General features: G+C 40.4%; 1 protein-coding gene across 1 annotated transcript in view; it reads right to left on the minus strand.

The window, feature by feature from the left end:
* Positions 1-23,725, minus strand: part of nbas (NBAS subunit of NRZ tethering complex) — a 305,288-nt gene that overhangs the window by 159,740 nt on the left and 121,823 nt on the right. Inside the window, exon 30 of the mRNA XM_073056940.1 lies at positions 13,130-13,359. Within this exon, the coding sequence (XP_072913041.1) occupies positions 13,130-13,359 (230 nt within the window). The remainder of the gene's footprint in view (positions 1-13,129; positions 13,360-23,725) is intronic.

Genomic DNA, 23,725 nt, shown 5'->3' on the forward strand with positions numbered 1-23,725 from the left:
GCCATGCTTTTCAAATACAGATGTTTTAATTCGTATTCATGAAGGCAAGTGCAAGTATTTCTTTAACAGCCATGCCTTTGCTTTGATTGCTGACATACAAGAAGAAACTAGTTGAGGCTTCCTTATTTAAAACATTGGCAATTATTGCTGCTATTTTTGTTCAGTTGATTACACAATTTGCTTATTTTTTTAAGATCTTTTCAGTTCTGGAGATTCAATTATGGTGGGGTTTTGATTCAGCTATTACCTCATCAACAATTACATATTAGTTTTCTTTCTAAGTGAATTTTAGTTGTACTAAGATGTTAATTTGTATCACTCCTTCAAGGTCAAATGATTTTGATTGGTACCAATATACCCAAAATATTACAAGTCAATTTGGGATCCAAGCCTGGTTCAGGTCGGCTGATTCCCTCCTCAATATCTCCTCACCTCACCATTTCTTGGCTGCTTAGCATCGTCAGGGCATAGTGAGGTTTGTTGATTGACTGCTCTGCATTTGAAGTAAGATGTTGGCTACTCCCTCAGCTTACACAGAAAAAACATGCAACAGCTTCCAGGTCTTGTGGACACGTCAGAAACTCTGCTCTCTGTTATGCATTACATCCTTATTCCATTGTTACTTAATATACCTGTAGCATAATTCAGCCAACACATTCCTCTCAAAACTCTGATTCATTGTCATGGAAAGTGGAGAGCCCACCTCTGATATGTAATGCAGATTGAAGAGTAGATGTTTAATCTATACAATTTTTTGAAAATGCATCTTTTTTTCACTGAGCATTTCTAATTTATGCCTGTTCTTGTTATTTTTAGGTGAAGAATCCAGATGAGCAGACAAATTTGCTTTTATTACTTTTTAGAAAATATATAATATTGTTTGGCTAAATTCAAGATGAAAATGGTGGACACAGATAGATTATTGAATCAGTGATGAAAAACATACTTGCAAGATTTTTTATGGTGCTTTTCCCATTCCTTTGAGCAAGGGAGGACTTTTGAAATATGGTTATAATTGTCTTATATCTAGAGATGCAGCTTTCTTATGTGTGGTAAACTTCATTAAGCCTCTGTTTTATATCATTCAATGGGGCTCTGCCAATGCTGTGCAAGTCCTGTCCTAGTTTAACTTCCCAAAGTGCATCACTTTGCACTTGTCTGAGTTAAAATTCCATCTGCCATTCCTTTGCCCACTATCACAATTGATTTACATCCACTTGTGACCTTAGATAATCTTCGTCACTACCCACCACATGACCAATTTGCTTGTTATGCTATCTACATTCTCATCCAAATTCCTAATATGCATCACAAACAACAGGTGCCCAAGTACTGACTCCTACAGTACACCACAGGTCACTGTCATATCCAACTGGCTAGCTCACCCTGAATCTCATGTAATTGTAACTTCTTGACCATGCAGTCTACCATGCAGTACTTTGTCAAAAGCCCTGGCCTTGTCTGTCATATTTTCAAAAACACAAATCAGTAAAATTCATCTGACATGATTTTTCACACAAAGCCAAGATAACTGCACTTATTCAGTTCTTGCCTTTCCAATCTCAGGTAGATCACAGCTCTCAGAATCTTACTCTCAACTCCACCAGGAGTAATTCCCTAACTTTTCAAAACTTCCCACTTGCTGCACATCTATACTTGCTAACAGCCTCGCCCAATCAACCTTTACAAGTTGTTGTCTAATGCTTCCAAAATTAAATTTTCCCCAATTTAGGCCTTAACTTGTGTACCAGTCTGCTTTTCCAATACCTAATGTGAAACAAGTAGCTTTATGATCACTGGCCCCAAAATGCTCTCTCACCAATACTTCAGCAACTTGTTTTGCCTCATTTCCAAAAGCTTAAGTGCTGACCCCTCTCTCTTCGGGCCATCGGAATACTGCTTGGCAAAACCTTTGATACACTTAATGCACTCTACCATATCCAATCCCTTAGCATTATGTCTGTCCTGGTCAATATTAGTGAAATTAAAATCATTGACTTGTATTACCCTATTAACCCTACTGCTAGCTTCCTACATATTAGCTCCTCTAATTTCTGTTAACTATTGGGGAAGAGGGATGATAGTACAGTCCCAAAGAAATGCCCCCCCCCCATTTCTAGGTTCTACCCATACAGCTTAAACAGAAATTCTCCATCAATATCCTCTCCAAGTACTACCATCATGTTCTCTCTGATCAGAAAGCAGAATGCAGCCCCCCCCACCTCCTCTTACCTCCCTGCCTATTGAATCTGTATCCCAAAACACTGAGCTACCAATCCCACCCACATTCAAATCATGTTTCTGTAAAAAACATAATATCACAATTTCATATGCTTATCCATGCCTTGAGCTCACCTTTTTTTCCTGTTAGGCTTCTTTCATTAAAATGCAAGAACTGCTACACTACTATGGAACACCACAGTAGCTTAGTGCTTCGCGCAATACTACTGCAACTTGGAGCATCAGAATTTGGAATTCAATTCTGACATTATCAGCAAGGACTCTTCCCCACGGAATGTGTGGGTTTTTCCCCACACAGTCCACAGAGATACAACTTATTAAGTCAACTGGTCATTGTAAATTGTCCCGTGATTAGACTGGGGTTAAATTGGGGGCTGCTGGGTGGCTCAAGGGACGGGAAAGGGCCTGTTCCACGCTGTATCTCAAAACATTAAAAAAGTTGTTTAACCTAAAAGACCTTTGCCACTGCTTGTATTGCTCATGCCTGTTCTGCTTAGTGGACTTGCTTGCTTTAGTTTCTGTATTTGCCTTAACTTTCTCTTCTGCCACACTACATTTTGGATTCCACCCCTCGGCCACACAAGTTTAAAACATCCCAAGTCGCTCTAGGAAATCTCCTTGCCAGGATATTGGACCCCTTCAGTTCAGGTGCAATGATATTGATATGATATTGAACAGCAATAACCTACCAGGCATAATTCAGAGATAATATTCCATTATTTTATCTTTATGGCAAGTTGAGAGGAAGCAAGTTGAAAAGGAAAAAGGATTCATTGCAATTGTTAATGAGAAATTGTTGCATCAAAGCAGCTATAAAATAGGCATATAAACCTTCGTCGATGAAATAAAGGCAGATAATGAGACAGAGGATGCAACTTCCAACAAAATCTCTTTGCCATTATTCACTTCAATACCTACGGCTCAAACATTAAGAAAATAAATATACAGAGAAGACCTCTACATGCAAAGTTTAAATACTGGTCTTCATGACAAGCAAAACGGCTTGTAGAAAACACCATACCATGCAAAAAATATATAATTTCAGTGGAAGTATTAATAAAGTGAGCAGTGTCATGGTGGGTGGTTCAGTGGTACAACTGATAAAGCTGCCGCTTCACAACCCTGTTGACCAGGACCTCCAATGGTAACAACAACACATACAAAATGCTGGTGGAACACAGCAGGCCAGGCAGCATCTACAGGAAGAAGCGCTGTCGACGTTTCGGGCCGAGACCCTTCATCAGGACGTTACCTCCAATGGTAATGTGTGTTGAGCTTACTTGCTCTTTCTGTCAATGTACAATTCTCCCTTGGGTGGTCCAGTTTCCCACTGAATCCCAGTCATTAAATGACTGCCCACTATAATGCAATTAAGAGGTAGAATCTGATGAAGTTGTCGGGAATGCGGGAAAAGTAAAAAGATTAATAAAAATGGAGTCTTGACAGTTGATATGGATTGTGTGGACCAAAGTCCCTGTTCCCATGCTTATATTTCAATGATTCAATAAAAGAATTTTGAGGTGACAGAGCAGAAGTAGGTCAAAAAGGGCTTCAAAAAAATAAATTAACCTTTGTTGATAGGGAATTTCCTTTTCCACACAAGACTCAGACCAAGGTATTCGTCAGGAGACTCTTTATATACGTGACACAGGAGCTGTCCCTCTGGACAGCAATGACTCTGCTTACAATCAGTAAACTCACTCTCTTTATGGTTGATTTTAACCGGTAAGTTTTGTTCAACATTTCCATATTTGATATTGTCCTAAGCAAGCGAGAAGAAAAAAAACACCCAAGTCACGTAACCTCGTGGTGCATGTAGCCTTATGTCTACAGCAAAGGGGTAGAGGGCAGCTCCACGATTTTCTGCTGATACAGGCCTTAAGCAATACAGACACACAATTCTGTAATCTTGCAAAGGTGTTTACCCAACCCCAGTCAGCCAAAATCCTTCACACTAGTCTTTTGAAGCACATCATTCAGAGCCTAAAATTATGCTACCAAGGTTGTAACCAGTTCCATCAGTAAATATTTTATTATTTAATGACAATTAAACTAATCATTTATAAGATTTCAACTTCAGTTAATTCTTGCTTCTCCGTACCTGAACACGTAATGAAGACAAAAATATTAAAACATTATGTTTGTATTTCACACCCCCAATGTTAAAAAATAAATAAATAAAACCGCTATTAACCAACTGAACATAAATGGGGAAAGACCATAAGACACAGGAGCAGAATTAAGTCATTTGGCCCATTGAGTCTGCTCTGTCATTCAATCATGGCTGATCCTTTTTTTTTCCTCCTCAACCTTGGTTCCCGGTCTTCTCCCCTTAACCTTTGATGCCATGTTTAATAAAGAACCTATCAATCTCTGCCTTAAATATACCCAACAACTTGGTCACCATAGCTGCATGTAGAAACAAATTCCACAAATTCACCACCTTCTGGCTAAAGAAATTTCTTCACATCTCTGTTTTGAAAGGGCGCCCCTTTATCTTGAGGCTGTGTCCTCTTGTCCCAGACTCTCCCAACATGGAAACCATCCTTTCCACATCTACTTTGTCTAGGCCTTTCAACATTCAAAAGGTTTCAATGAGATCTCCACTCATCCCTCTGAATTTCAGCGAGTACAGACTCAGAGCCATTAAACGTTCCTCATATGATAATCCTTTCATTCCTGGAATCATCCTTGTGAACCCACCCTCGACCCTCTCCAATACTCGTCTTTTCTAAGATGAGGGGCCCAAAACTTTTCACAATACTCAAGGTGAGGCCTCACCAGTGCCTTATAAAGCCTCAGCATTACATCCTTGCTCTTGTATTCTATACTTCTTGAAATGTATGCTAACATGGCATTTGTCCCCCTCACCACTGACTCAATCTGCAAGTTAATCTTCAAGGTGTTCTGCACAAGGACTGCCAAATCCCCTTGCATCTCAGATTTTTGGATTTTCTCCCCATTTAGAAAATAGTCCACACATTTATTTCTACTACTAAAGTGCGTGACCATGCATTTTCCAACGTTGTATTTCATTTGCCACTTTCTTGCCATTATCCAAATCTTTCAAAGTCTTTCTGCATCCTACCTGTTTCCTCAACCCTACCTGCCCCTCCACCAATCTTCATATCATCTGCAAACTTGGCAACAAAGCCATCATCTAAATCATTTATATTCAGCATAAAAAGAAGTGGTCCCAACACCGACCCCTGCAGAACAGCACTGGTCACTGGCAACCAACTAGAAAAGGATCCTTTTATTCCCACTCGCTGCCTCCTACCAATCAGCCAATTCTCTAACCATGTTAGTAACTTTCCTGTGATACCATGGGCGCTTAACTTGGTGAACTGCCTCATGTGTGGCACCTTGTGTGGCATTTCCTCAATGAATTCTAGCAGGTTCGTCAGGCAGGATTTTCCCTGAAGAAAGCCATGCTGACTTTGTACTATCTTGTCCTGTGTCACTGAGTATTCCATCACCTTATCCTTAACAATTGACTCTAAAATCTTCCCAACCACTGAGGTCAGGCGAAGCTGTCTATAATTTCCTTTCTGCTGTCTTCCTCCTTTCTTGAAGAGTGGAGTGACATTTGCAATTTTCCAGTCCTCTGGCACCATGCCAGAATCCAATGATTTTTTGAAAGATCATTTCTCATGCCACTACTATCTCTAACACTACCTCTTTCAGAATCCTAAGGTGCAGTTCCTCTGATCTGGGTGACTTATGTACCCTTAGGTCTTTCAGCTCTTTGAGCACATTTTCAACCTCTCACTGCTATGGGCAGAAGTTCCCACCTGCTTCAAAAAGGCAGCAATTATACCAGTGCCCACAAAGAATAACATAAGCTGTCTTAATGACTATCACCCGGTAGCACTCACACTGACAGTGATGAAATGCTTTGAGAGTTTGGTCATGACTAGACTGAACTCCTCGCCTCAGCAAGGACCTGGACCTACTGCAATTTGCCTATCGCCACAACAGCTCAATGGAAGATGCAATCTTAATTGCTCTCCACACGGCTTTAGAAAACCTGGACAACACAAACACCGATGTCAGGATGCTGTTCATCAACTATAGCTCAGCATTTAATACCATCATTCCCACAATCCTGACTGAGAAGTTGCAGAACCTGGGCCTCTGTACCTCCCTCTGCAACTGGATCCTCAACTTCCTAACCGAAAGACTGTGCGAATTGGTGATAACATATCCTCCTTGCTGATGATCAACACTGGCATACCTCAGGGGTGTGTGCTCACTGCTCCACTCTCTACATACATACGACTGTGTGGCGAGACATAGCTCAAATACCATCTATAAATTTGCTGACGATACAAACATTGTTGGTAGAATCTCAGATGGTGATGAGAGGGCGTACAGGAGTGAGATATGCCAACTAGTGGTGTGGTGCTGCAGCAACAACCTGGCACTCAACGTCAGTAAGATGAAAGAGCTGATTGTGGACTTTAGGAAGGGTAAGACAAAGGAGCACATACCAATCCTCACAGAGCGATCAGAAGTGGAGAGTGAGCAGTTTCAAGTTCCTGGGCATCAAGATCTCTCTGTATCTAACCTGGTCCCAACATATAGATGTAGTTATAAGAAGGGCAAGACAGCAGCTATATTTCAATAGGAGTTTGGAGAGATTTGGCACGTCAAATACACTCAAAAATTTCTATAGATGTACCGTGGAGAGCATACTGAAAGGCTGCATCACTATCTGGTGTGGGGGGGGAGTGGGGCTACTGCACAGGACCGAAAGGAGCTACAGACGGTTGTAAATCTAGTCAGCTCCATCTTGGGAGCCTACAAATTACCCAGGACATCTTCAGGGAATTGTGTCTCAGAAAGGCAGCATTCATTATTAAGGACCTCTAGCACCCATGGCATGCCCTTTTCTCACTGTTAGCATCAGGTAAGACAGGGGTCACCAAACTTTTTTGCACCGTAGACCTGTTTAAAATTGACAATATTCTTGCGGACCGGACGAAGGGGGGCAGGGAGGGGCGTGTTAAACACGACCAGAATACTGCAATACTCGAAGGAGTAAACACAAAGTACACTGCAGATGCTGTGGTCAAATCAAGACGTACAAACAAGCTGGATGAACTCAGCAGGTCGGGCAGCCCGAAACGTTGACTGCTCCTTTCAACGGATGCTGCCCGACCTGCTGAGTTCATCCAGCTTGTTTGTAATACTCTTACCATATATTCCTTCTTAATTTTAGAAGTATAACTTATTATCTGACCTCTCAGATATGCCTTCATTGCTTCCCGTACTATAAATTTATCATCAACTGAATGTAAATTTGAATCTAAAAAAAATGAATCTGCTTTTTCATGAAATCACAAAAATCTTGACGTTTTAATAATATTGAATTAAATCGCCATCTGTAAATCGCTTCCTCTTTATCCATCATTATCTGTCATTATCAAGGGGAATGATCTGACAATACTCTTGCTTTATATTCCATATTTTTCACTCTGTCTTGAATATTCGTTGATAATAGAAAAAAATCTACCCTTGAATAAGTTTTATGCCTATTTGAATAAAATGAATAATCTCTTTCTTTTGGATTAATTCTTCTCCATATATCAATCAAATTTAAATCTTTCATCAATGATAAAGAAAATTTTGCTACTTTTGATTTTGTAACAATCTTTGTTGATCTATCTAAAACTGGGTCTAAACAAAAATTAAAATCTCCTCCTATTAATATTTTGTCATATGCGTCAGCCAAATTCAAAAAGGCCTCTTGTATAAATTTTAAATCATTTTCATTTGGTGCATAAATATTCATAAGAGTCCAAAGTTCTGAAAAAATTTGACAATGTATAATTACATATCTCTCTGCAGAATCAATTAATACATTATGTATTTTAATTGGTAAAGTTTTATTAACCAAAATTGCAACTCCCCTCGCCTTTGAGTTAAATGAAGCTGCAATAACATTTCCGACCCAATCTCTCTTTAATTTCTGATGTTCTATCTCTGTTAAGTGTGTTTCTTGTAAAAAAAAAGCTATATCTATTTTCATTTTCTTAAGTTATGTTAAAATTCTTTTTCTTTTCACCGGTCCAGTAAACCCATTAACATTAAAACTTTAAAAATTCAGTAAATTAGTCGTTATTTTTAACAGGGTTACTCCAATCTATAATAATACCTAATCTTTCAACTTTCGTAGTACCTTGGGGAATCTTTTTAAAATTCTTCATGTTGCTATGTGCCTCCCCCCCCCCCCCCCAATTGTCCAGGCAAAGAAAGAAAGATAAAAGAAAAATAGATTATAAAGAAAAAAATAACAAAATACCCCCCTACTAATGTTGTGAATGAAAAAAAAACACAACATTACTCCCCTCCGTTGTACGGGTCATGGCAATCGCCATGATTACACACGTGAATCCCGTAGCAATCGATCCGGTTCCCCCAGCTCCCCCATAACATAAAGTATATATAAGAGAAGAAAAAAAAGTAATATCACTACTCTCGATTAATATTTCTCAAATTTTAACCTTTCTCCCCCTGTATCATATAATTAAGAATATATTTAAATATTCTTCTGTACTTAAACATCCATCAGTTCCATTCACTGTCCCTATCTTCATCTTTAATCCGTTTCACTTTTAAATCTTTGACTGTAATTAGCGAATATTTGGGAGTTCTTGTGCGAATTCTTCTGCATCCCGATAATCAGTAAAAAATCTTTTTCCGTCATCCAAAAAAATTATCAGGGTTGCCAGGTGGCGCAATATAAATTTATAGCCTTTTTCCCATAAAACTTTTTCCGCTGGGTTAAATTCCTTCTTTCTCTTCAAAAGGTCATAACTAATATCAGGATAGAAAAGAACTGTTTTCCCTTCTATCATCAATGGCCCGTTTCTCTTTCTGGCACGTTGGGCAGCCGCCTTCAGGATCTTTTCTTTATCTTGATATCTTAAGCATTTTATCAAGATTGATTGTGGGTTTTGATCAACTTGAGGTCTTGATCTTAAGGCTCTGTGAGCCCTTTCAATTTCAATTAACTGGGTTCCTTCTTCCATTTCCAAAATTTCCAAGATCCATTTTTGAAAAAAATTTATTTGATCCTCTCCCTCTATACCTTCTTTAAGTCCAACAATCTTAATATTGTTTCGTCTGCAAAAATTTTCAAGCACATCCACTTTTTCCAACAACTGTTTTCTTTCTGATGTCCAGGCAGAAATATTATCTTCCATTTTATTCACTCTATTAATGGTGTCTCCCGTTTTTAATGTTCTTGTCCATTTTGTCCTGTCTTTTCATCATTTTATCAAACATAATCTTCATATTTTTAATATCTTTTTTATTACTTTTAATGCTTTTAATTCATGCATTACTTGCACCAAAGTTTTTCTTATGTCTCCATCACCTCCAAGCTCTTCCTGTTGCTCTTCTTTGTTTGTCTCTTCATCTTCATCCGATTTATCCAGAGAATCTGATTCCACCTCATCTTCACTTTCAGTTCCGATCGTGGCTGGGATTTGTAATTTGGGTTGCTCGTGTTTGCGCATGCCCCTTCCTTCACGTATGCGCAATTCCTGTTGTTCTTCTTTTTTGGAAATGGTTGATGTTGCCACAGTTTCCTGTTCTGTATCGCCAGAGGTAAAATGCAGTTGAGCCCGAGGCTCTTTCATAGCGACCAGCCTTGATTCTTTTCCAACTTGTGTTGTCTTCAAAGTAGTAGTTTTCTTCTGCTTCTGTTTAGGAGGCATATCTTAAGACAATCCTGAATAGTTTATAAGTAGTTTTTAAAAAGTATTTACTAACTTTTCTTCACTTAAACGTTATTTTACTGGTTTTTTACGGGAGAGCTGGATTTCCACGTCTCGATCCTACGTCATCATGTGACGTCCCCCTTTGTTTGTAATACTCGAAGGAGGTTCCTTATGTCCAGTCTATTCCGCAAGTTAGTTTATGTAGCTATCAGCACTTGCTTTTGTCCCGCTTGCACACGTTTTTTCTGCTCAAAAAACTCAACGGGTTTGTCTTTAAGTGCAGGGTGCTTGGACTCAAGGTACCAAAGCAGTTTTGAGGGCTTCATTGCCTCATTAGACAGCCTCTGGGCCTGAACTCCTGCCTCCCGCCCGCCTGACGCCAGACGCCTTGGCCAGTTGTGGCTGGTCATGGGTGGGGTGAGAGGACAAGGTGAGGGCCAGAGGTCCCCGTGCCGGGGCCACGGCCTTCACAGTCCGGAGAGAGTGACCAACCGAGCGAGAAGTGCGACAGGGCACACGTCCACCCCCCCCCCCCCCCCCCCTGTAGGATCTATCAGCCGACAAAAGTTTGTCTCGAGGGATGACTTTCAGTAAATCGCAGCGAGGTAGCTGCTCTGCTACTTATGAAACCCTGAGCCCGAATTCGTCTGCGAATATTTTAGCACCAGGTTCCCCATGAACATTCGGTGTGCTAAACAGGTTTAGAGGCGGCACCCATCTGTCCACGCTCCAGGTCAGTAGCAACGGCACTTCTCACCGGCCGTGCAAGGCCACCGGTCACCTGAGGCCAACCAGTGATCCCTGGCATGAGGGTATCACTGTGTTTAGGCGACTGATAACCACGCTTGCGTTCAAGTTCAACAGTGGACGTGACAGGGTATGAGGAAAGGTGCAGCTGACTCATATCGTTTCATATCGACAAATCATATCGTTTCCTCGTGGCCTGGTAGCACACGCTTTGCGGCCCGGTACTGGTCTGCAGCTCGGTGGTTGGGGACCACTGAGGTAAAAGATACAGAAGCCTGGAGGCACACACTCAGGGATTCAGGAACAGCTCCTTTCCTTCTGCCATCTGATTCCTAAATAGACATTGAACCCTTGGACACTACCAATACACAGTATTTCTGTTTTTGCATGTTTTTTTAAAATCTATTCAATAAACGTATTCTGTAATTGATTGATTTATTTAGTATTATTATTTTATTTATTATTTTTCTCTGCTAGATTATGTATTGCATTGAACTGCCGCTGCTAATTTAACAAATTTCACGTCACATGCTGGTGATAATAAACCTGATTCTGATTCTGACATTCTCTCTTGTAATAGTAACTCACCCACTTCTCTTCCTTCACACAACATCTGGCACACTGCTAGTGTCTTCCACAGTGAAGACCGATGCAAAATACTCATTTAGTTCATCAGCCATCTCCTTGTCCCTCTTAATATTTCTACTGCCTCATATTGTGGTGGTCTTATATCCACTCTCATTTCTCTTTTATTTTTAACATACTAGAAAAAAACTTTTACTATCCACTTTGATATTATTTGCTAGCCTGCTTTCATATTTCATCTTTTCCTTTCTAATGATTCTTTTTAGTTGCTCTCTGTAGGTCTTTAAAAACGTCCCTATCCTCTAACTTCCCACTAATTTTTGCTTTGTTGTATGCCCTTTCTTTTGCTTTTAGAACAGCTTTGACTTCCCTTGTCAGCCACGGTTGTAATACCGTGAATGGATGAAGAACATACCAACTGTTAATGTTTCACCTGTTCTAGTCAAGAGACACATTACAAAAATATACAAATACACTGTATTGGGAAAGAGTCTCAAAACTACAAAAAAAGTGTCATCACAATAGCAATCATTCATTCTATAGGAATGAAACTGCTGGATGAACATGTAGAGTGCCAAGTTCTGTTTCTTTATGCATTTGCTTTCAAGAACCTGAATGGAATCAGCAAGTAAGCTGTAAAAACTGTGCAAACGGGAAATGTTTCAAAATCTTTGTCTGTCATCACCTTGCTTTATAAAAGTAATTCTAAGGACAAAGTACAAAATAAACATGATTTCATAAAAAGAATCTAGTTACAAAGCCCGATGAAGTATCTACTTAGTAGCACTGCCTAGGAGTTAGAGGAGTGGTTTAGATGAAGTATTAAATGATGATTATGTTTGTTCTTCTCACCATTCAAAATAAAACCACAAGACACTAAATAGCTTTCTAAACTAAAAGATAAAGGTTCTCCTGATTCTGAGTACAGTATTCTACTTGTAAAAAAAATCTCTACTCCTGTTTCTGTGACACTAACCTTGCACCAGCTGACATTTGCTACATGACACTACAACGCAAACAGAATAAAGCAGCTTTGAGAGATCCATGTGTTATGTTTGAATAGTAATTACTGTTGCATAGCACTTGGTTTATCTCTGCACTGTAACTGCATTTTCACTCTTAAACTCAGCACGCTTTGGTATTGTTATGAATTCACAACATGCACGTGAAATGCCCTTACTGAATATTAAGCAGTGAGATGAATATCAGGAGTGAGATGAAGGGTTTCTGCCCGAAACGTCGTCACTACCTCCTCCCATAGATGCTGTCTGGCCTGCTGAGTTTTGCCAGCATTTTGTGTTTTTATTTATTTCCAGATTCACTCGTGGACCTTCTGATGTTGTTTACCTGCTCAAACTTCATAAGCCCAGTATTTTGCACCATTTTCACATTGACAGAAACATTTTAATTATTCCCGAAATTTAGCAGGGATTTCCCATGTTATTTCATTGGGAAAAAAATAACAGTTAATTCAGCAATGGTGCTTCAAATTATTGTTGCTTGAACGCATACCATGGGGTGCAACCATATGAAGGTCTGGACACAACCAAAACAAGGAGTTTGAATGTTTTTGACTTACTATTTGCACTATTATCTGAACTGTTGTATACATCAAACTTATCCAGCAGTATATTGCAGGGAAAACAGAAGGTGAAGGTTTATAGCTTGCATTTTATGTTAATCATTCTTAAATCATCTTAACTGCAGGAACAGCAAGTTATGCATCACCAGCAAAATTACATCTGGTATTAAAACTATCAACTCTCATCGGACTTAATCATACTGAAGAATTTAAAAAGTAAACAACACATGAATTTATAGATTACCTGGCTAAATCCATGCAACTATCAGTCAAAGTGGCCGATGAATCAAAATACTCTCTGGCAGCAGCAAGAACCAATTTGAGGCTTTTCTCATAGTTAACCTTGGATTGTATCTTGCTTCTGTAAGCAGCATTAATGGGAGGGTCAACAGACACACTGCTGCAATGCATCATTTGTCCAGCTAAGCGGATATTCTCCAAACGACTGGAACACAATAGGCTCTCGGTAAATATCTGAAAATTAAAATGTCTGGTCACTTTAAGTTCTCCTTTTTCAAAAGGCAAGGATTAAGAACATTTTACAGAGGCAACCAGGTTTTAAAGTTAAAGAATGAAATTATGAATTTAATTCAGTAAAATAAAAATACACATTAATTACTCGGTAATGTGGTTACTATATAAGAAGTTGACATTGGGTTACTTCCTTTGTTTCCAACAGCAAATAATTCCTTCAAAGTAATTGGCTTTAATTTATTAAGAATAGCATGTCTGCAATTACTTATTCTATTCATTAAAATGGATATATAGGTGAAACATTCCATCAGTATTGCGCATGCATAAAGAGTTTTAAACTTCATGCTAAAATTAACCTTTTTGTTTCAAGAAGACCAAAGTTTCCCACAGTTTTGTGTGACAGCTCAACTCTAACCTCACATTTTGAAGGAACAATCACCATTATTATTTTAAGCATCCTTTGTTCTTGGAAAACCTTCATTCAGATTAAACTTTTAACTACCAAAGAATTTTGATATCTATCATCATGAAATGTACAGTTTCAGACAAGACATCAAATTGGAAGAACTTTCAGAAGTCATTACCTTTTAAGTGTCCCCATACTAACTACAGTGAATTTGAAGAGCACTGCTGTGATCAGGAGGCACTGTGGAAATTTCACATGCCAGCTCCAAAAAGACCACATCATACCCCAATAATATCCACCATCCCATTGTAAAGAAATTATATACTTCCTTCACTCTGAGAAGAATACAGCATCTCCTTCCCTGCCTATCATGTTTGACAACCACCCATCCAAAAGAACTATAGATTTGAAAACACTTCCACTCCAAGCAACTTAGAAGAAATCCTAATGAATACCTTTACAGTGGGCCCTCCTTGTCCGCGAGGGATTGGTTCTGGGACCCCTCACGGATACCAAAAAATGTGGATGCTCAAGTCCCTTATTCAACCTGTCTCAATGTGGTGGATCTTAGGACCCAGCGGAACCCCAGACCTTATTTAACCTGTCTCAGTGCGGTGGACATTAGGACCCGGCGGTCAAGCTCTGAATCCGCAGTGTTGCTGATCACGAAAATAATCATGATCACAATTGAAAATAAAGTGGAAATAATAAAATGATTGGAAAGAGGTGAAACGCCATCGGTCATTGGAAAAACATTAGGCTACGTCGGTCAACGATCGGAACAATTTTAAAGGATAAAGTGAGAAAGGCCCTGCCCCGATGAAAGCTACAATTATTACCAAGCAACGCAATGGTTTAATTATTGGGTTTTGGGGTTTGGGGTTTTGATCCCGAGCCCAGCGCTGAAACATACGTTCTTAAGTGTTTTATATGCATAGAAATGTAAAATATATACTATATACTAAGACAAACGTTTGACTAATTGACGCTAAATAATACCGGATGTACCTGTTCTGACTTACTTAGTAAGAGAACTTCCGATATTTTTCAATCTTGATCCATGACAACCCAGGCACATCCTCCCGTATACTTTTAAATCATCTCTAGATTACTTATAATACCTAATACAATGTAAATGCTATGTAAAATAGTTGTTATACTGCATTGTTTAGGGAATAGCGACAAGAAAAGAAGTCTGTACATGCTCGAACAACAAGTGCTGGAAGAGCACTTCCGGGTTTTCTTGATTTGCAGTTGGTTGAATTCGCGCATGCGGAACTCACGGATAAGGAAGGACGACTGTATTGAGAAAGTATTTGCACACTCATTTGAGACTTGTACCTCTTGTTCTTTTCCTCCTTTCTAGATTGGGAGACAACTCTAGACCCAAAGGGAAATTCCCAGAAGACTCAAGCCAGTCAAATACACACCTGATCATAAAATAGGAACAGTGGCAGTGCAGTAGTTAAACTGCCAGACTTGATACCTGATCTAACAATCTAGAGAGTATGTTCAGTTATGACTGTGGCATCTGCTGAATTTAAATTTTGTTAATAATTTTAAAATAACAAACTAGTCATCAGTCATAGCCTTACTCAAGAAATTAAAAAATAAATTCACCTAAACTTAAGACCATGAGGATTGTGCAGTCGGAAATCAATTGGTCCCTGAAGCCTGACCCAAGATCATTAAGTGATCTACCTGGAAATTTATTTTGCACTCCTGTCTAACACTGGTGATCTTTCATACATTTGCTTATCATGTATCTGTCCATCTCTGCCTAAAAAATATTTAAACATTCTGCTTCAAATGACCTTGGAAGAAAAGTTATGGATTCTCACAGCCCTTTGAGAAAAACTGCCTCATCTGTCTTAAACAGGCAACAATTTATTTTTTAAAGTGATTCCAGTTCTGGATTCTGACACAAGAATAAACATTTTCTCCACAGCTATCCTGCAAAAACCCTTCAAGCCCCCCCCCCCCACCAATATCACAATATAAAAGGGACTTCAAAAAAAAGGAGTCTCTTCATCTACATCTGATGGAACACTCAATGTTGAAACCCCACAGTCAAAAATTTGAGTTCCAAGATACTCAACTGGACCACTCACATAAATGCCAGAGCAGATAAGAGGCAAGGTACACAGCAATGACCCACCTCTTCACAACTTCAAGATCTTTTCACCCTCTACAAAGCACAAGACAGAGGTCATGGAATACTATTGGCTTGTCTCGATGAGTGCACTCAAGGAGTTCAACATCACCGAAGTCAAAATTAACCATCTCATGCACCACTGATTCAAAGTGGCTGATTTGTTTGCAGCCTGAAAGATCTAAACTATTCCATCATTCCATCAACAATACCATAACCTCCACACTGAGAAGGCAAGGGTTGCTGGCACAAAAGATTCCCACTATCTGCAGGTCTTCTCCAATCTGTACTTCTTTCCAGCTCAAGAATATATCAGTATTCTCATATCATTGCTCTGTCCAAATCCGTGAACTTCCTACACATGATGGAATTTCCTTCCCCAGAAGATACAGGAATTCAAAAGTGGTGGCTGACCACCACATTCTCAAGGGAAATAGGTATCGTCAATAACTGCTAACGTTGCTAGTAATGCCAGATGCTAAAAAAATGAAAACAAATACAATAATTTTTTCTGGGAATCCACTGGTACTTAGCTATTCCAAAAGATAGTTCTGGAATTAAAGAGACCTGCTACAATCGGAGAGTTACTGAGTATCAGATGATTGTGCATCTGTCAACAGACATGATCATTGAATCTTACTGGGGCTCTCCATCTCAGATTGGAGAATCCTCTCTCTCCCTGGCTTAGGATTACAGATCTCATTCACTTCAATGGGATTCACAAACATTAAGTTATTTCAAAGACTAATCTTATTATCTTATTTTTGTAATTATTAATAACAGATTTAATTATTCATTTTTGGTTGAGATCTATGAATGTCAGATAAAGTTAAAATTCTCTAAAACAAAGTAGGTTGAGATGAGGTAATGCAGTCTGCTGTCAAAGCATTCCAGGACTATGCTTACCACACTGTAACCATTGTTGGAACAGAGGCTTTGCCCCCCAGCTTAAGGATTTATGAGTTCAGTCAGTGAAGAATGAATGCAAAATTGAGTCTAGAAAGATCTAGCAAAGTAAAAGGAAAACTACTTCCACTTTACTTCTCAAAGTCATCACTACATTGAAGAATGCTTATAATCCATCTTGGCGCATCCTTTCAGAATTACATGCTGATTTTAATCTACCTTGCCTGATTCATTGTAATAAAAAAATCCTCAACAAAAAGATGTCTTCCTTTTGTTGTTAGCCAAGTGGTTTATGTTACTTCCAATACAATCTGACTTCACCATTTGCAAGAGCAGTGGCTTTTACTTTATCTTATACTTCATAAGCTTTCTAGAAACACTTCTTGATAGCATTTTGAGAATGAGATTAGTATTTGCCATGCTTCTAAAGAAGGAATTTCCTTCAGTTTTATTCACGAAAAGGTTGACACTTTTAAAACTTTTAAAGCTCATGAAAAGCTTTTAAAAACCCAGTCTCAGGGTACGGCCTTTTGGAGCGGTCTTCATGGGAGTGGCTGTCAGAGTAGTCTGAGGCAGAGTAGTAAGCTTTGGCTTAACAAGGCTTTGACAAAAACAGGCAGGCGCAACGCAAGTAGGTGGGTTCATTCCTTATTTAACTCTAGAAAGAATGGGGGTATATCTCGAGAGCCAGTGTTCTGTTCTGGTGTCAGATGTGGGATTTCCAGGAGATTCCCAGCCTCCCCGATGGCCACATCTGCATCAGGTGCATCAAGATACAGCTCCTTAGAGAATGTTTTAGGGAACTGAAGCTGCAGCTCGATGACCTTTGGCTTGATAGGGTAAGTAAAGCAGTGATAGAAAGGAGCTAAGGGGAGGCAGTCACCTCAGGCTACAGGAGACAGATAAATGGGTGACTTTCAGGAGAGGAAAGGGAGAATGTCAGATAGTGGAGAGCACTCCTATGGCCGTACCCCTCAACAATAAGTACTCCATTTTGAGTACTGTTGGGGGAGGGGGAGATGATCTTCCTGGGGGAAGCAACAGCAGCGTACCTCTGGCACTGAGTCTGGCCCTACGGCTCAGAAGGATAGGGAACTCAAGAGGATGACAGCAGTAATAGGGGACTTTATGGTCAGGGGGACAGATAGGCAATTCTGTGGACTCAAAAAGGAAACATGGATGGTAGTTTGCCTCCCATGTACCAGGGTCCATAATATTTCTATTCGTGTCCACAATATCCTGAAAGTAGAGTGCGAGCAGCCAGAAGTTGTGGTACATAATAACACCAATGAAATAGGTAGAAAAAGAGAGGAGGTCCTGATAAAAGAATATAGAGAGGTAGGAAGGAGACTGAGAAGCAGAACTTCAAAGGTAGTAATCTAGAGATGCTGTCTGTGCCATGCAGCAATAGGAATAGAAAGAGGTGGCAGATAAATGTGTGGTTGAAGAATTGGAGCAGGGGGTAGGAATTCAGATTTCTAGATAATTGGGACCTCTTCTGGGGCAGGTGGGACCTGTACGAAAGGGAGAGGTTGCATTTGAACTCAAGGGGGACCAATATTGTTATGGGCAGGTTTAATAGAGTTGTTGGGAATGGTTTAAACTAATATGGCAGGGGGATGGGAACCAGTCGGATAGAGCTGAGGATGAGCAAGCAGATTTACAAGTAGATGACAGGTGTAATATGAACGTAAGGAAAGACAAGCCAATGATTGGGTACAAATGCACACAGAGCAAAGAGATAAATTGTACCAGAAAGGCAAAATTCAAAAGGATGAAGAATGTAGGACTGAAAGTGCTGTATTTAAATATGTGTAGCATTCGGAATAAGTGGACAAACTCATGGCGCAATTAGAGATTGGTTGGTACGACACTGTGGGCATCACTAAGTCGTGGCTGAAAGAAGGCCATTGTTGGGAGCTAAACATCAAAGGATATACTGTGAATCCAAAGGATAGACAGGGAGGCATAGGCAGTGGTGTGGCTCTATTGGTATGAGATGGAATTACATCTTTAGAAAGATGTGACATAAAGTCAGAGAATGTTGAATCTCTGTGGGTGGCGTTAAAAAACTGCAAGGGTGAAAAAACCATTAAGGTAATCATATATAGGCCTCCAAATTGTAGCCAAGATGTGGGGTTGAGATTGCAAAGGGAGCTGGAAAAGGAATGTAATAAGGGTAATGACACAATTGTAATGGGGGACTTTAATATGCAAGGGGATTGGGATAATCATGTTGGTGTCAGATCGCAAGAGAGGGAATTTGTTGAATGCCTGTGAAATTGCTTTTTAGAGCAGATTCGGCTTGAGGCTATTTGGGGAAAGGCCACCTTAGATTGGGTGTTGTGTAATAACCCAGATCTTATTAAGGAGCTCAACGTAAAGGAACCCTTAGGATGCAGTGATCATAATATGATTGAATTCATACTGCAATTTGAGAGGGAGAAGCATAACACACATGTAAGTCAAGTCAAGTTGTTTTTTATTGTCACTTCGACCATAACTGCTGGTACAGTACACAGTAAAAACAAGACAATGTTTTTCAGGACCACGGTGCTACATGAACAATAAATAGACTACACTGGACTACGTAAACCAACACAAAAACTACACTAGACTACAGACCTACCCAGGACTGCATAAAGTACACAGAACAGTGTAAGCGATACAATAAATAATAAACAAGACAATAGGCACAGCAGAGGGCAGTAGGTTGGTATTCCGATAGCTTGGGGGAAAATCTGTCACATAAATAATCAGCTGAATGGTGGCGTCCAGGATTCCGTCCGTTTCTGTACTCCCACCGAGTATTTCGTTGCCACAGATGTAGTCCAATTTAATGTCCATTGGAGAGCAGAATGGACGGGAGATCCAGCCGGCTAGGGCTTCCTTTTTTCCTGGCCTCACTTCCGCTTCCCCGCACACCGCTTACGACATCCCCAACTCCGGCCACCGGTATCAAGCGACTCCGAGGACTGCAGGCCCGATTCCCTCAGCAAGCAGACATTGGAGAGCAGAATGGATGGGAGAGGAGCCGGCTAGGGCTTCCTTTTTTCCTGGCATGGACTCCTGCCCGCTCGCCTTGCTTCTACTTCCTCGCACACCGCCTACGACGTCCCCAACTCTGGTCACCAGCATCAGGCGACTCCGAGGACTGCAGGCCCGATTCCCTCAGCAAGCCGAGGTCGCGCAGTCTAACCAGCAGATTTTCATAAAGTTTTGTTTTTGGGTGATCTCTGTATTGTAGCAGTATCTGACGATGGTAGATAGTCACTCTGTTATCCATTGCCTTAAACCCTAATTGTGCCTTAAAACTAAAAAACTAAATTAAAGTAGCACCAGATCCGAAAGGCAGCTGCTGCCGTGTGCCACGCCGCCTATAGTCTCTCATTGGAATGAAGGGAATTACAGAGCTATGAGAGGGGAGCTTGCCGGGTGGATTGGAGGAAAATACTGGTGCAGATGACGGCAGAGCAGAGATGGCTAAATACAAACTCTGTAGTTCACAGTGCGCAGGATAGATACGTCCCACAGAGGAAGAAATAGCAGGGGTAGGCAACTGTGGCTAACAAAGGAAGTTAAGGACAGCATAAACGCCAAGGAAAGGGCATACAAGGTAGCAAAAGTGAGTGGGAAGTTGGATGATTGGGATGCTTTTAAAATCCAACAAACGGCAACTAAAAAAGCAATAAAAAGGGAAAAGATGAAATATGAGGGCAAACTAGCCAATAATATAAAGCAGGATACCAAAAGTTTTTTCAGTTATATAAAGAGTAAAAGGGAGGTGAGAGGATATTGGATCACTGGAAAATGATGCTGGTGAGGTAGTAATGGGAGACAAAGAAATGGCAGATAAACTTAATGGATACTGTACTTCCCATCTGTCTTCACTGTGGAAGACAGTAGCACTGTGCCTGGGGTCCGTGAGTGTCAGGGAGCAGGAGTGAGTGCCATTGCTATTATAAAGGAAAAGTGCTAGGCAAACTGAAAGGTCTAAAGATGGATAAATCACCTGGACCAGATGGACTACATCCCACAGTCCTGAGAGAGGTTGCGGAAGAGATAACGGACACATTGGTCATGATCTTTCAAGAAAACCTGATTCTGGCATGGTCCCAGAGGACTGGAAAATTGCAACTGTCACTCCATGCTTTAAGAAGAGAAGGCAAAAGAAAGGAAATTATAGGCCAGTTAGCCTAACCTCAGTGGTTGGGAAAGTGTTGGAGTCCATTATTAAGGATATTTCAAGGTAATTGGAGACTAATGATAAAATAAGTCAAAGTCAGCATGATCTCTGTAAAGGGAAATTTTGCCTGACATAGCTGTTACAGTTCTTTGAGGAAGTAACAAGCAAGGTGGACAAAGGAGAGGAAGTGGCTGTCATTTACTTGGATTTTCAAGTGTTTGATAAGCATCCACACATGAGGTTGCTGAACAAGATAAAATCCTATAGCATTACAGGAAAGATAGAGGCATGGATAGTGGGATGACTGACAGGTAGGAGACAGTGAGTGGGAATAAAGGGGGCCTTTCCTGGTTGGCTGTCAGTGACCAGTGGTGTTCCTCAGGGGTCAGTATTGGGACCGCTACTTTTCCCATTGCTGTCAATGATCTACATAATGGAACTGATGGCTTTGTTGCAAAGTTCGCGGATAATTATAGGAAAGATATCAAAAAAATAGAGTACAGAGAAGATTTACTAGAATGTTACCTGGGTTTCAGCACCTAAGTTACAGGGAAAGGTTATTATTCTTTATAATAAAGGTTAGGTCTTTATTCTTTGGAGCGTAGAAGGTTGAGGGGGGGACTTGATAGAGGTATTTAAAATTATGAGGAGGATAGATAGAGTTGAGGTGGATAGGCTTTTTCCATTTAGAGTAGGGGAGATTCAAACAAGAGGACATGAGTTGAGAGTTAGGGGGCAAAAGTTTAAGGGTAACCCGAGGGGGAATTTCTTTACTCAGAGAATGGTAGCTGTGTAGAACTAGTTTCCAGTACAAGTGGTGGAGGCAGGTTCGGTATTGTCATTTAAAGTAAAATTGGATAGGTATATGGACAGGAAAGGAATGGAGGGTTATGGGCTGAGTGTGGGCCAGTGAGACTAGGTGAGAGTAAGTGTTCGGCATGGACTAGAAGGGCCGAGATGGGCTGTTTCCATGCTGTAATTGTTATATGATATGAAGATAGATGGAGGGGTAGGTGGTGCTGAGGAAACAATGCAATTACAGCAGGACTTGAATAAATTGGAAGAATGGGCAAAAAAGTGGTACATGGAATTCAATGTTGGGCAATGTATGATAAATGCATTTTGGTAGAAGGAACAATCACATGGATTATTATCTAAATGGGAAGAAGGCTCAAACATCAGAGATTCAGAGGGACTTAGGACTCCTCATGCAAGACTCCTAAAAGGTTAATTTACATGCTGAAGCTATGGTAAAGAAGGCAAATGCAATGTTGGCATTTATTTCAAGGGAAATAGAATACATACAACAAGGAGATAATGCTGAGCATTTATAAGACACTAATCAGGCTGTACTTGGAGTATTGTCAACAGTTTTGGGTCCCATTTCTCAGAAAGGATGTGCTGTCATTGGAGAAGGTCCAGAAGAGATTTACGAGGATGATTCCAGGAATGAAGGGGCATTTGGTAGCTTTGGCCCTGAACCCACTGGAATTTAGAAGAATGAGGGGGGGCATCTCATTGAAACCCACTGAATGTTGAAAGGACTAGATGGGGAGGATATGGGAGGATGTTTCCGGGCGGGTGGGGGATTCCAGAACTAGAGGGCACAGCTTCAAAATTGAGAGGCGAATTTTAGAACAGAGGTAAAGAGGATTTTTTTTAGCCAGAGAGTAGTGAATCTGTGGAAAGCTCTGCCACAGACTGTGGTGGAGGTCAAATCCATGGCTATATTTAAGGCGGAATTTGTTTGTTTCCTGATTGGTCAGGGCATCAGAAGATATGGCGAGAAGGCAGGTGTATCGGGTTGAATGGAATCCGGGATCAGCCATGATGAAACAGCAGAGTTGACTTAATGGGCTGGATCGCCTAATTCTGCTCCTATGACTTGTGGTCTTATGGACACTGCAGCTGGTGCATTGCACTCCACTCCAGTTCCAAAAACAGGAAAGCAATGGGAAATTACATGTATATTTTTAAAGATACTTTTATTCTATCTCTGGCTATCCATCCCATAGGACAATAATGATTCTATAAAGGTGGATTATTAATTGATCTCAAAAGATGCATCTTACTGTGGCTCAGTTTCTCTAACACTTTGTCCTATTCCATTACATTTATGAATATTTTAAGCAGGCCATGTGTATCCATGAATGAAATTTCAAGTCAAGTCAACTTTTATTGTCATTTCAACCATAACTGCTGGTACAGTGCATAGTAAAACTGAGACAACGTTTTTCAGGACCATGGTGTTACATGACACAGTACAAAAACTAGACTGAACTACGTAATTAAAAAAAAACAGAGAAAGCTACACTAGACTACAGACCTACACTGGACTGCATAAAGTGCACAAAAACAGTGCAGGCATTACAATACATAATAAACAGGACAGTAGGGCAAGGTGTCATTCCAGGCTTCGGGTATTGAGGAGTCTGATAGATTGGGGGAAGAAACTGTTACATAGTCTGGTCGTGAGAGCCCGAATGCTTCGGAGCCTTTTCCCAGATGGCAGGAGGGAGAAGAGATTGTATGAAGGGTACGTGGGGTCCTTCATAATGCTGTTTCCTTTGCGGATGCAGCATGTAGTGTAATTGGCCGTGATGGCAGGAAGAGAGACCCCGATGATCTTCTCAGCTGACCTCACTATCCGCTGCAGGGTCTTGCGATCCGAGATGGTCCAATTTCCAAACCAGGCAGTGATGCAGTTGCTCAGGAT

This window comes from Hemitrygon akajei, chromosome 9 (assembly GCF_048418815.1).
Source record: "Hemitrygon akajei chromosome 9, sHemAka1.3, whole genome shotgun sequence".
Taxonomy (NCBI): domain Eukaryota; kingdom Metazoa; phylum Chordata; class Chondrichthyes; order Myliobatiformes; family Dasyatidae; genus Hemitrygon; species Hemitrygon akajei.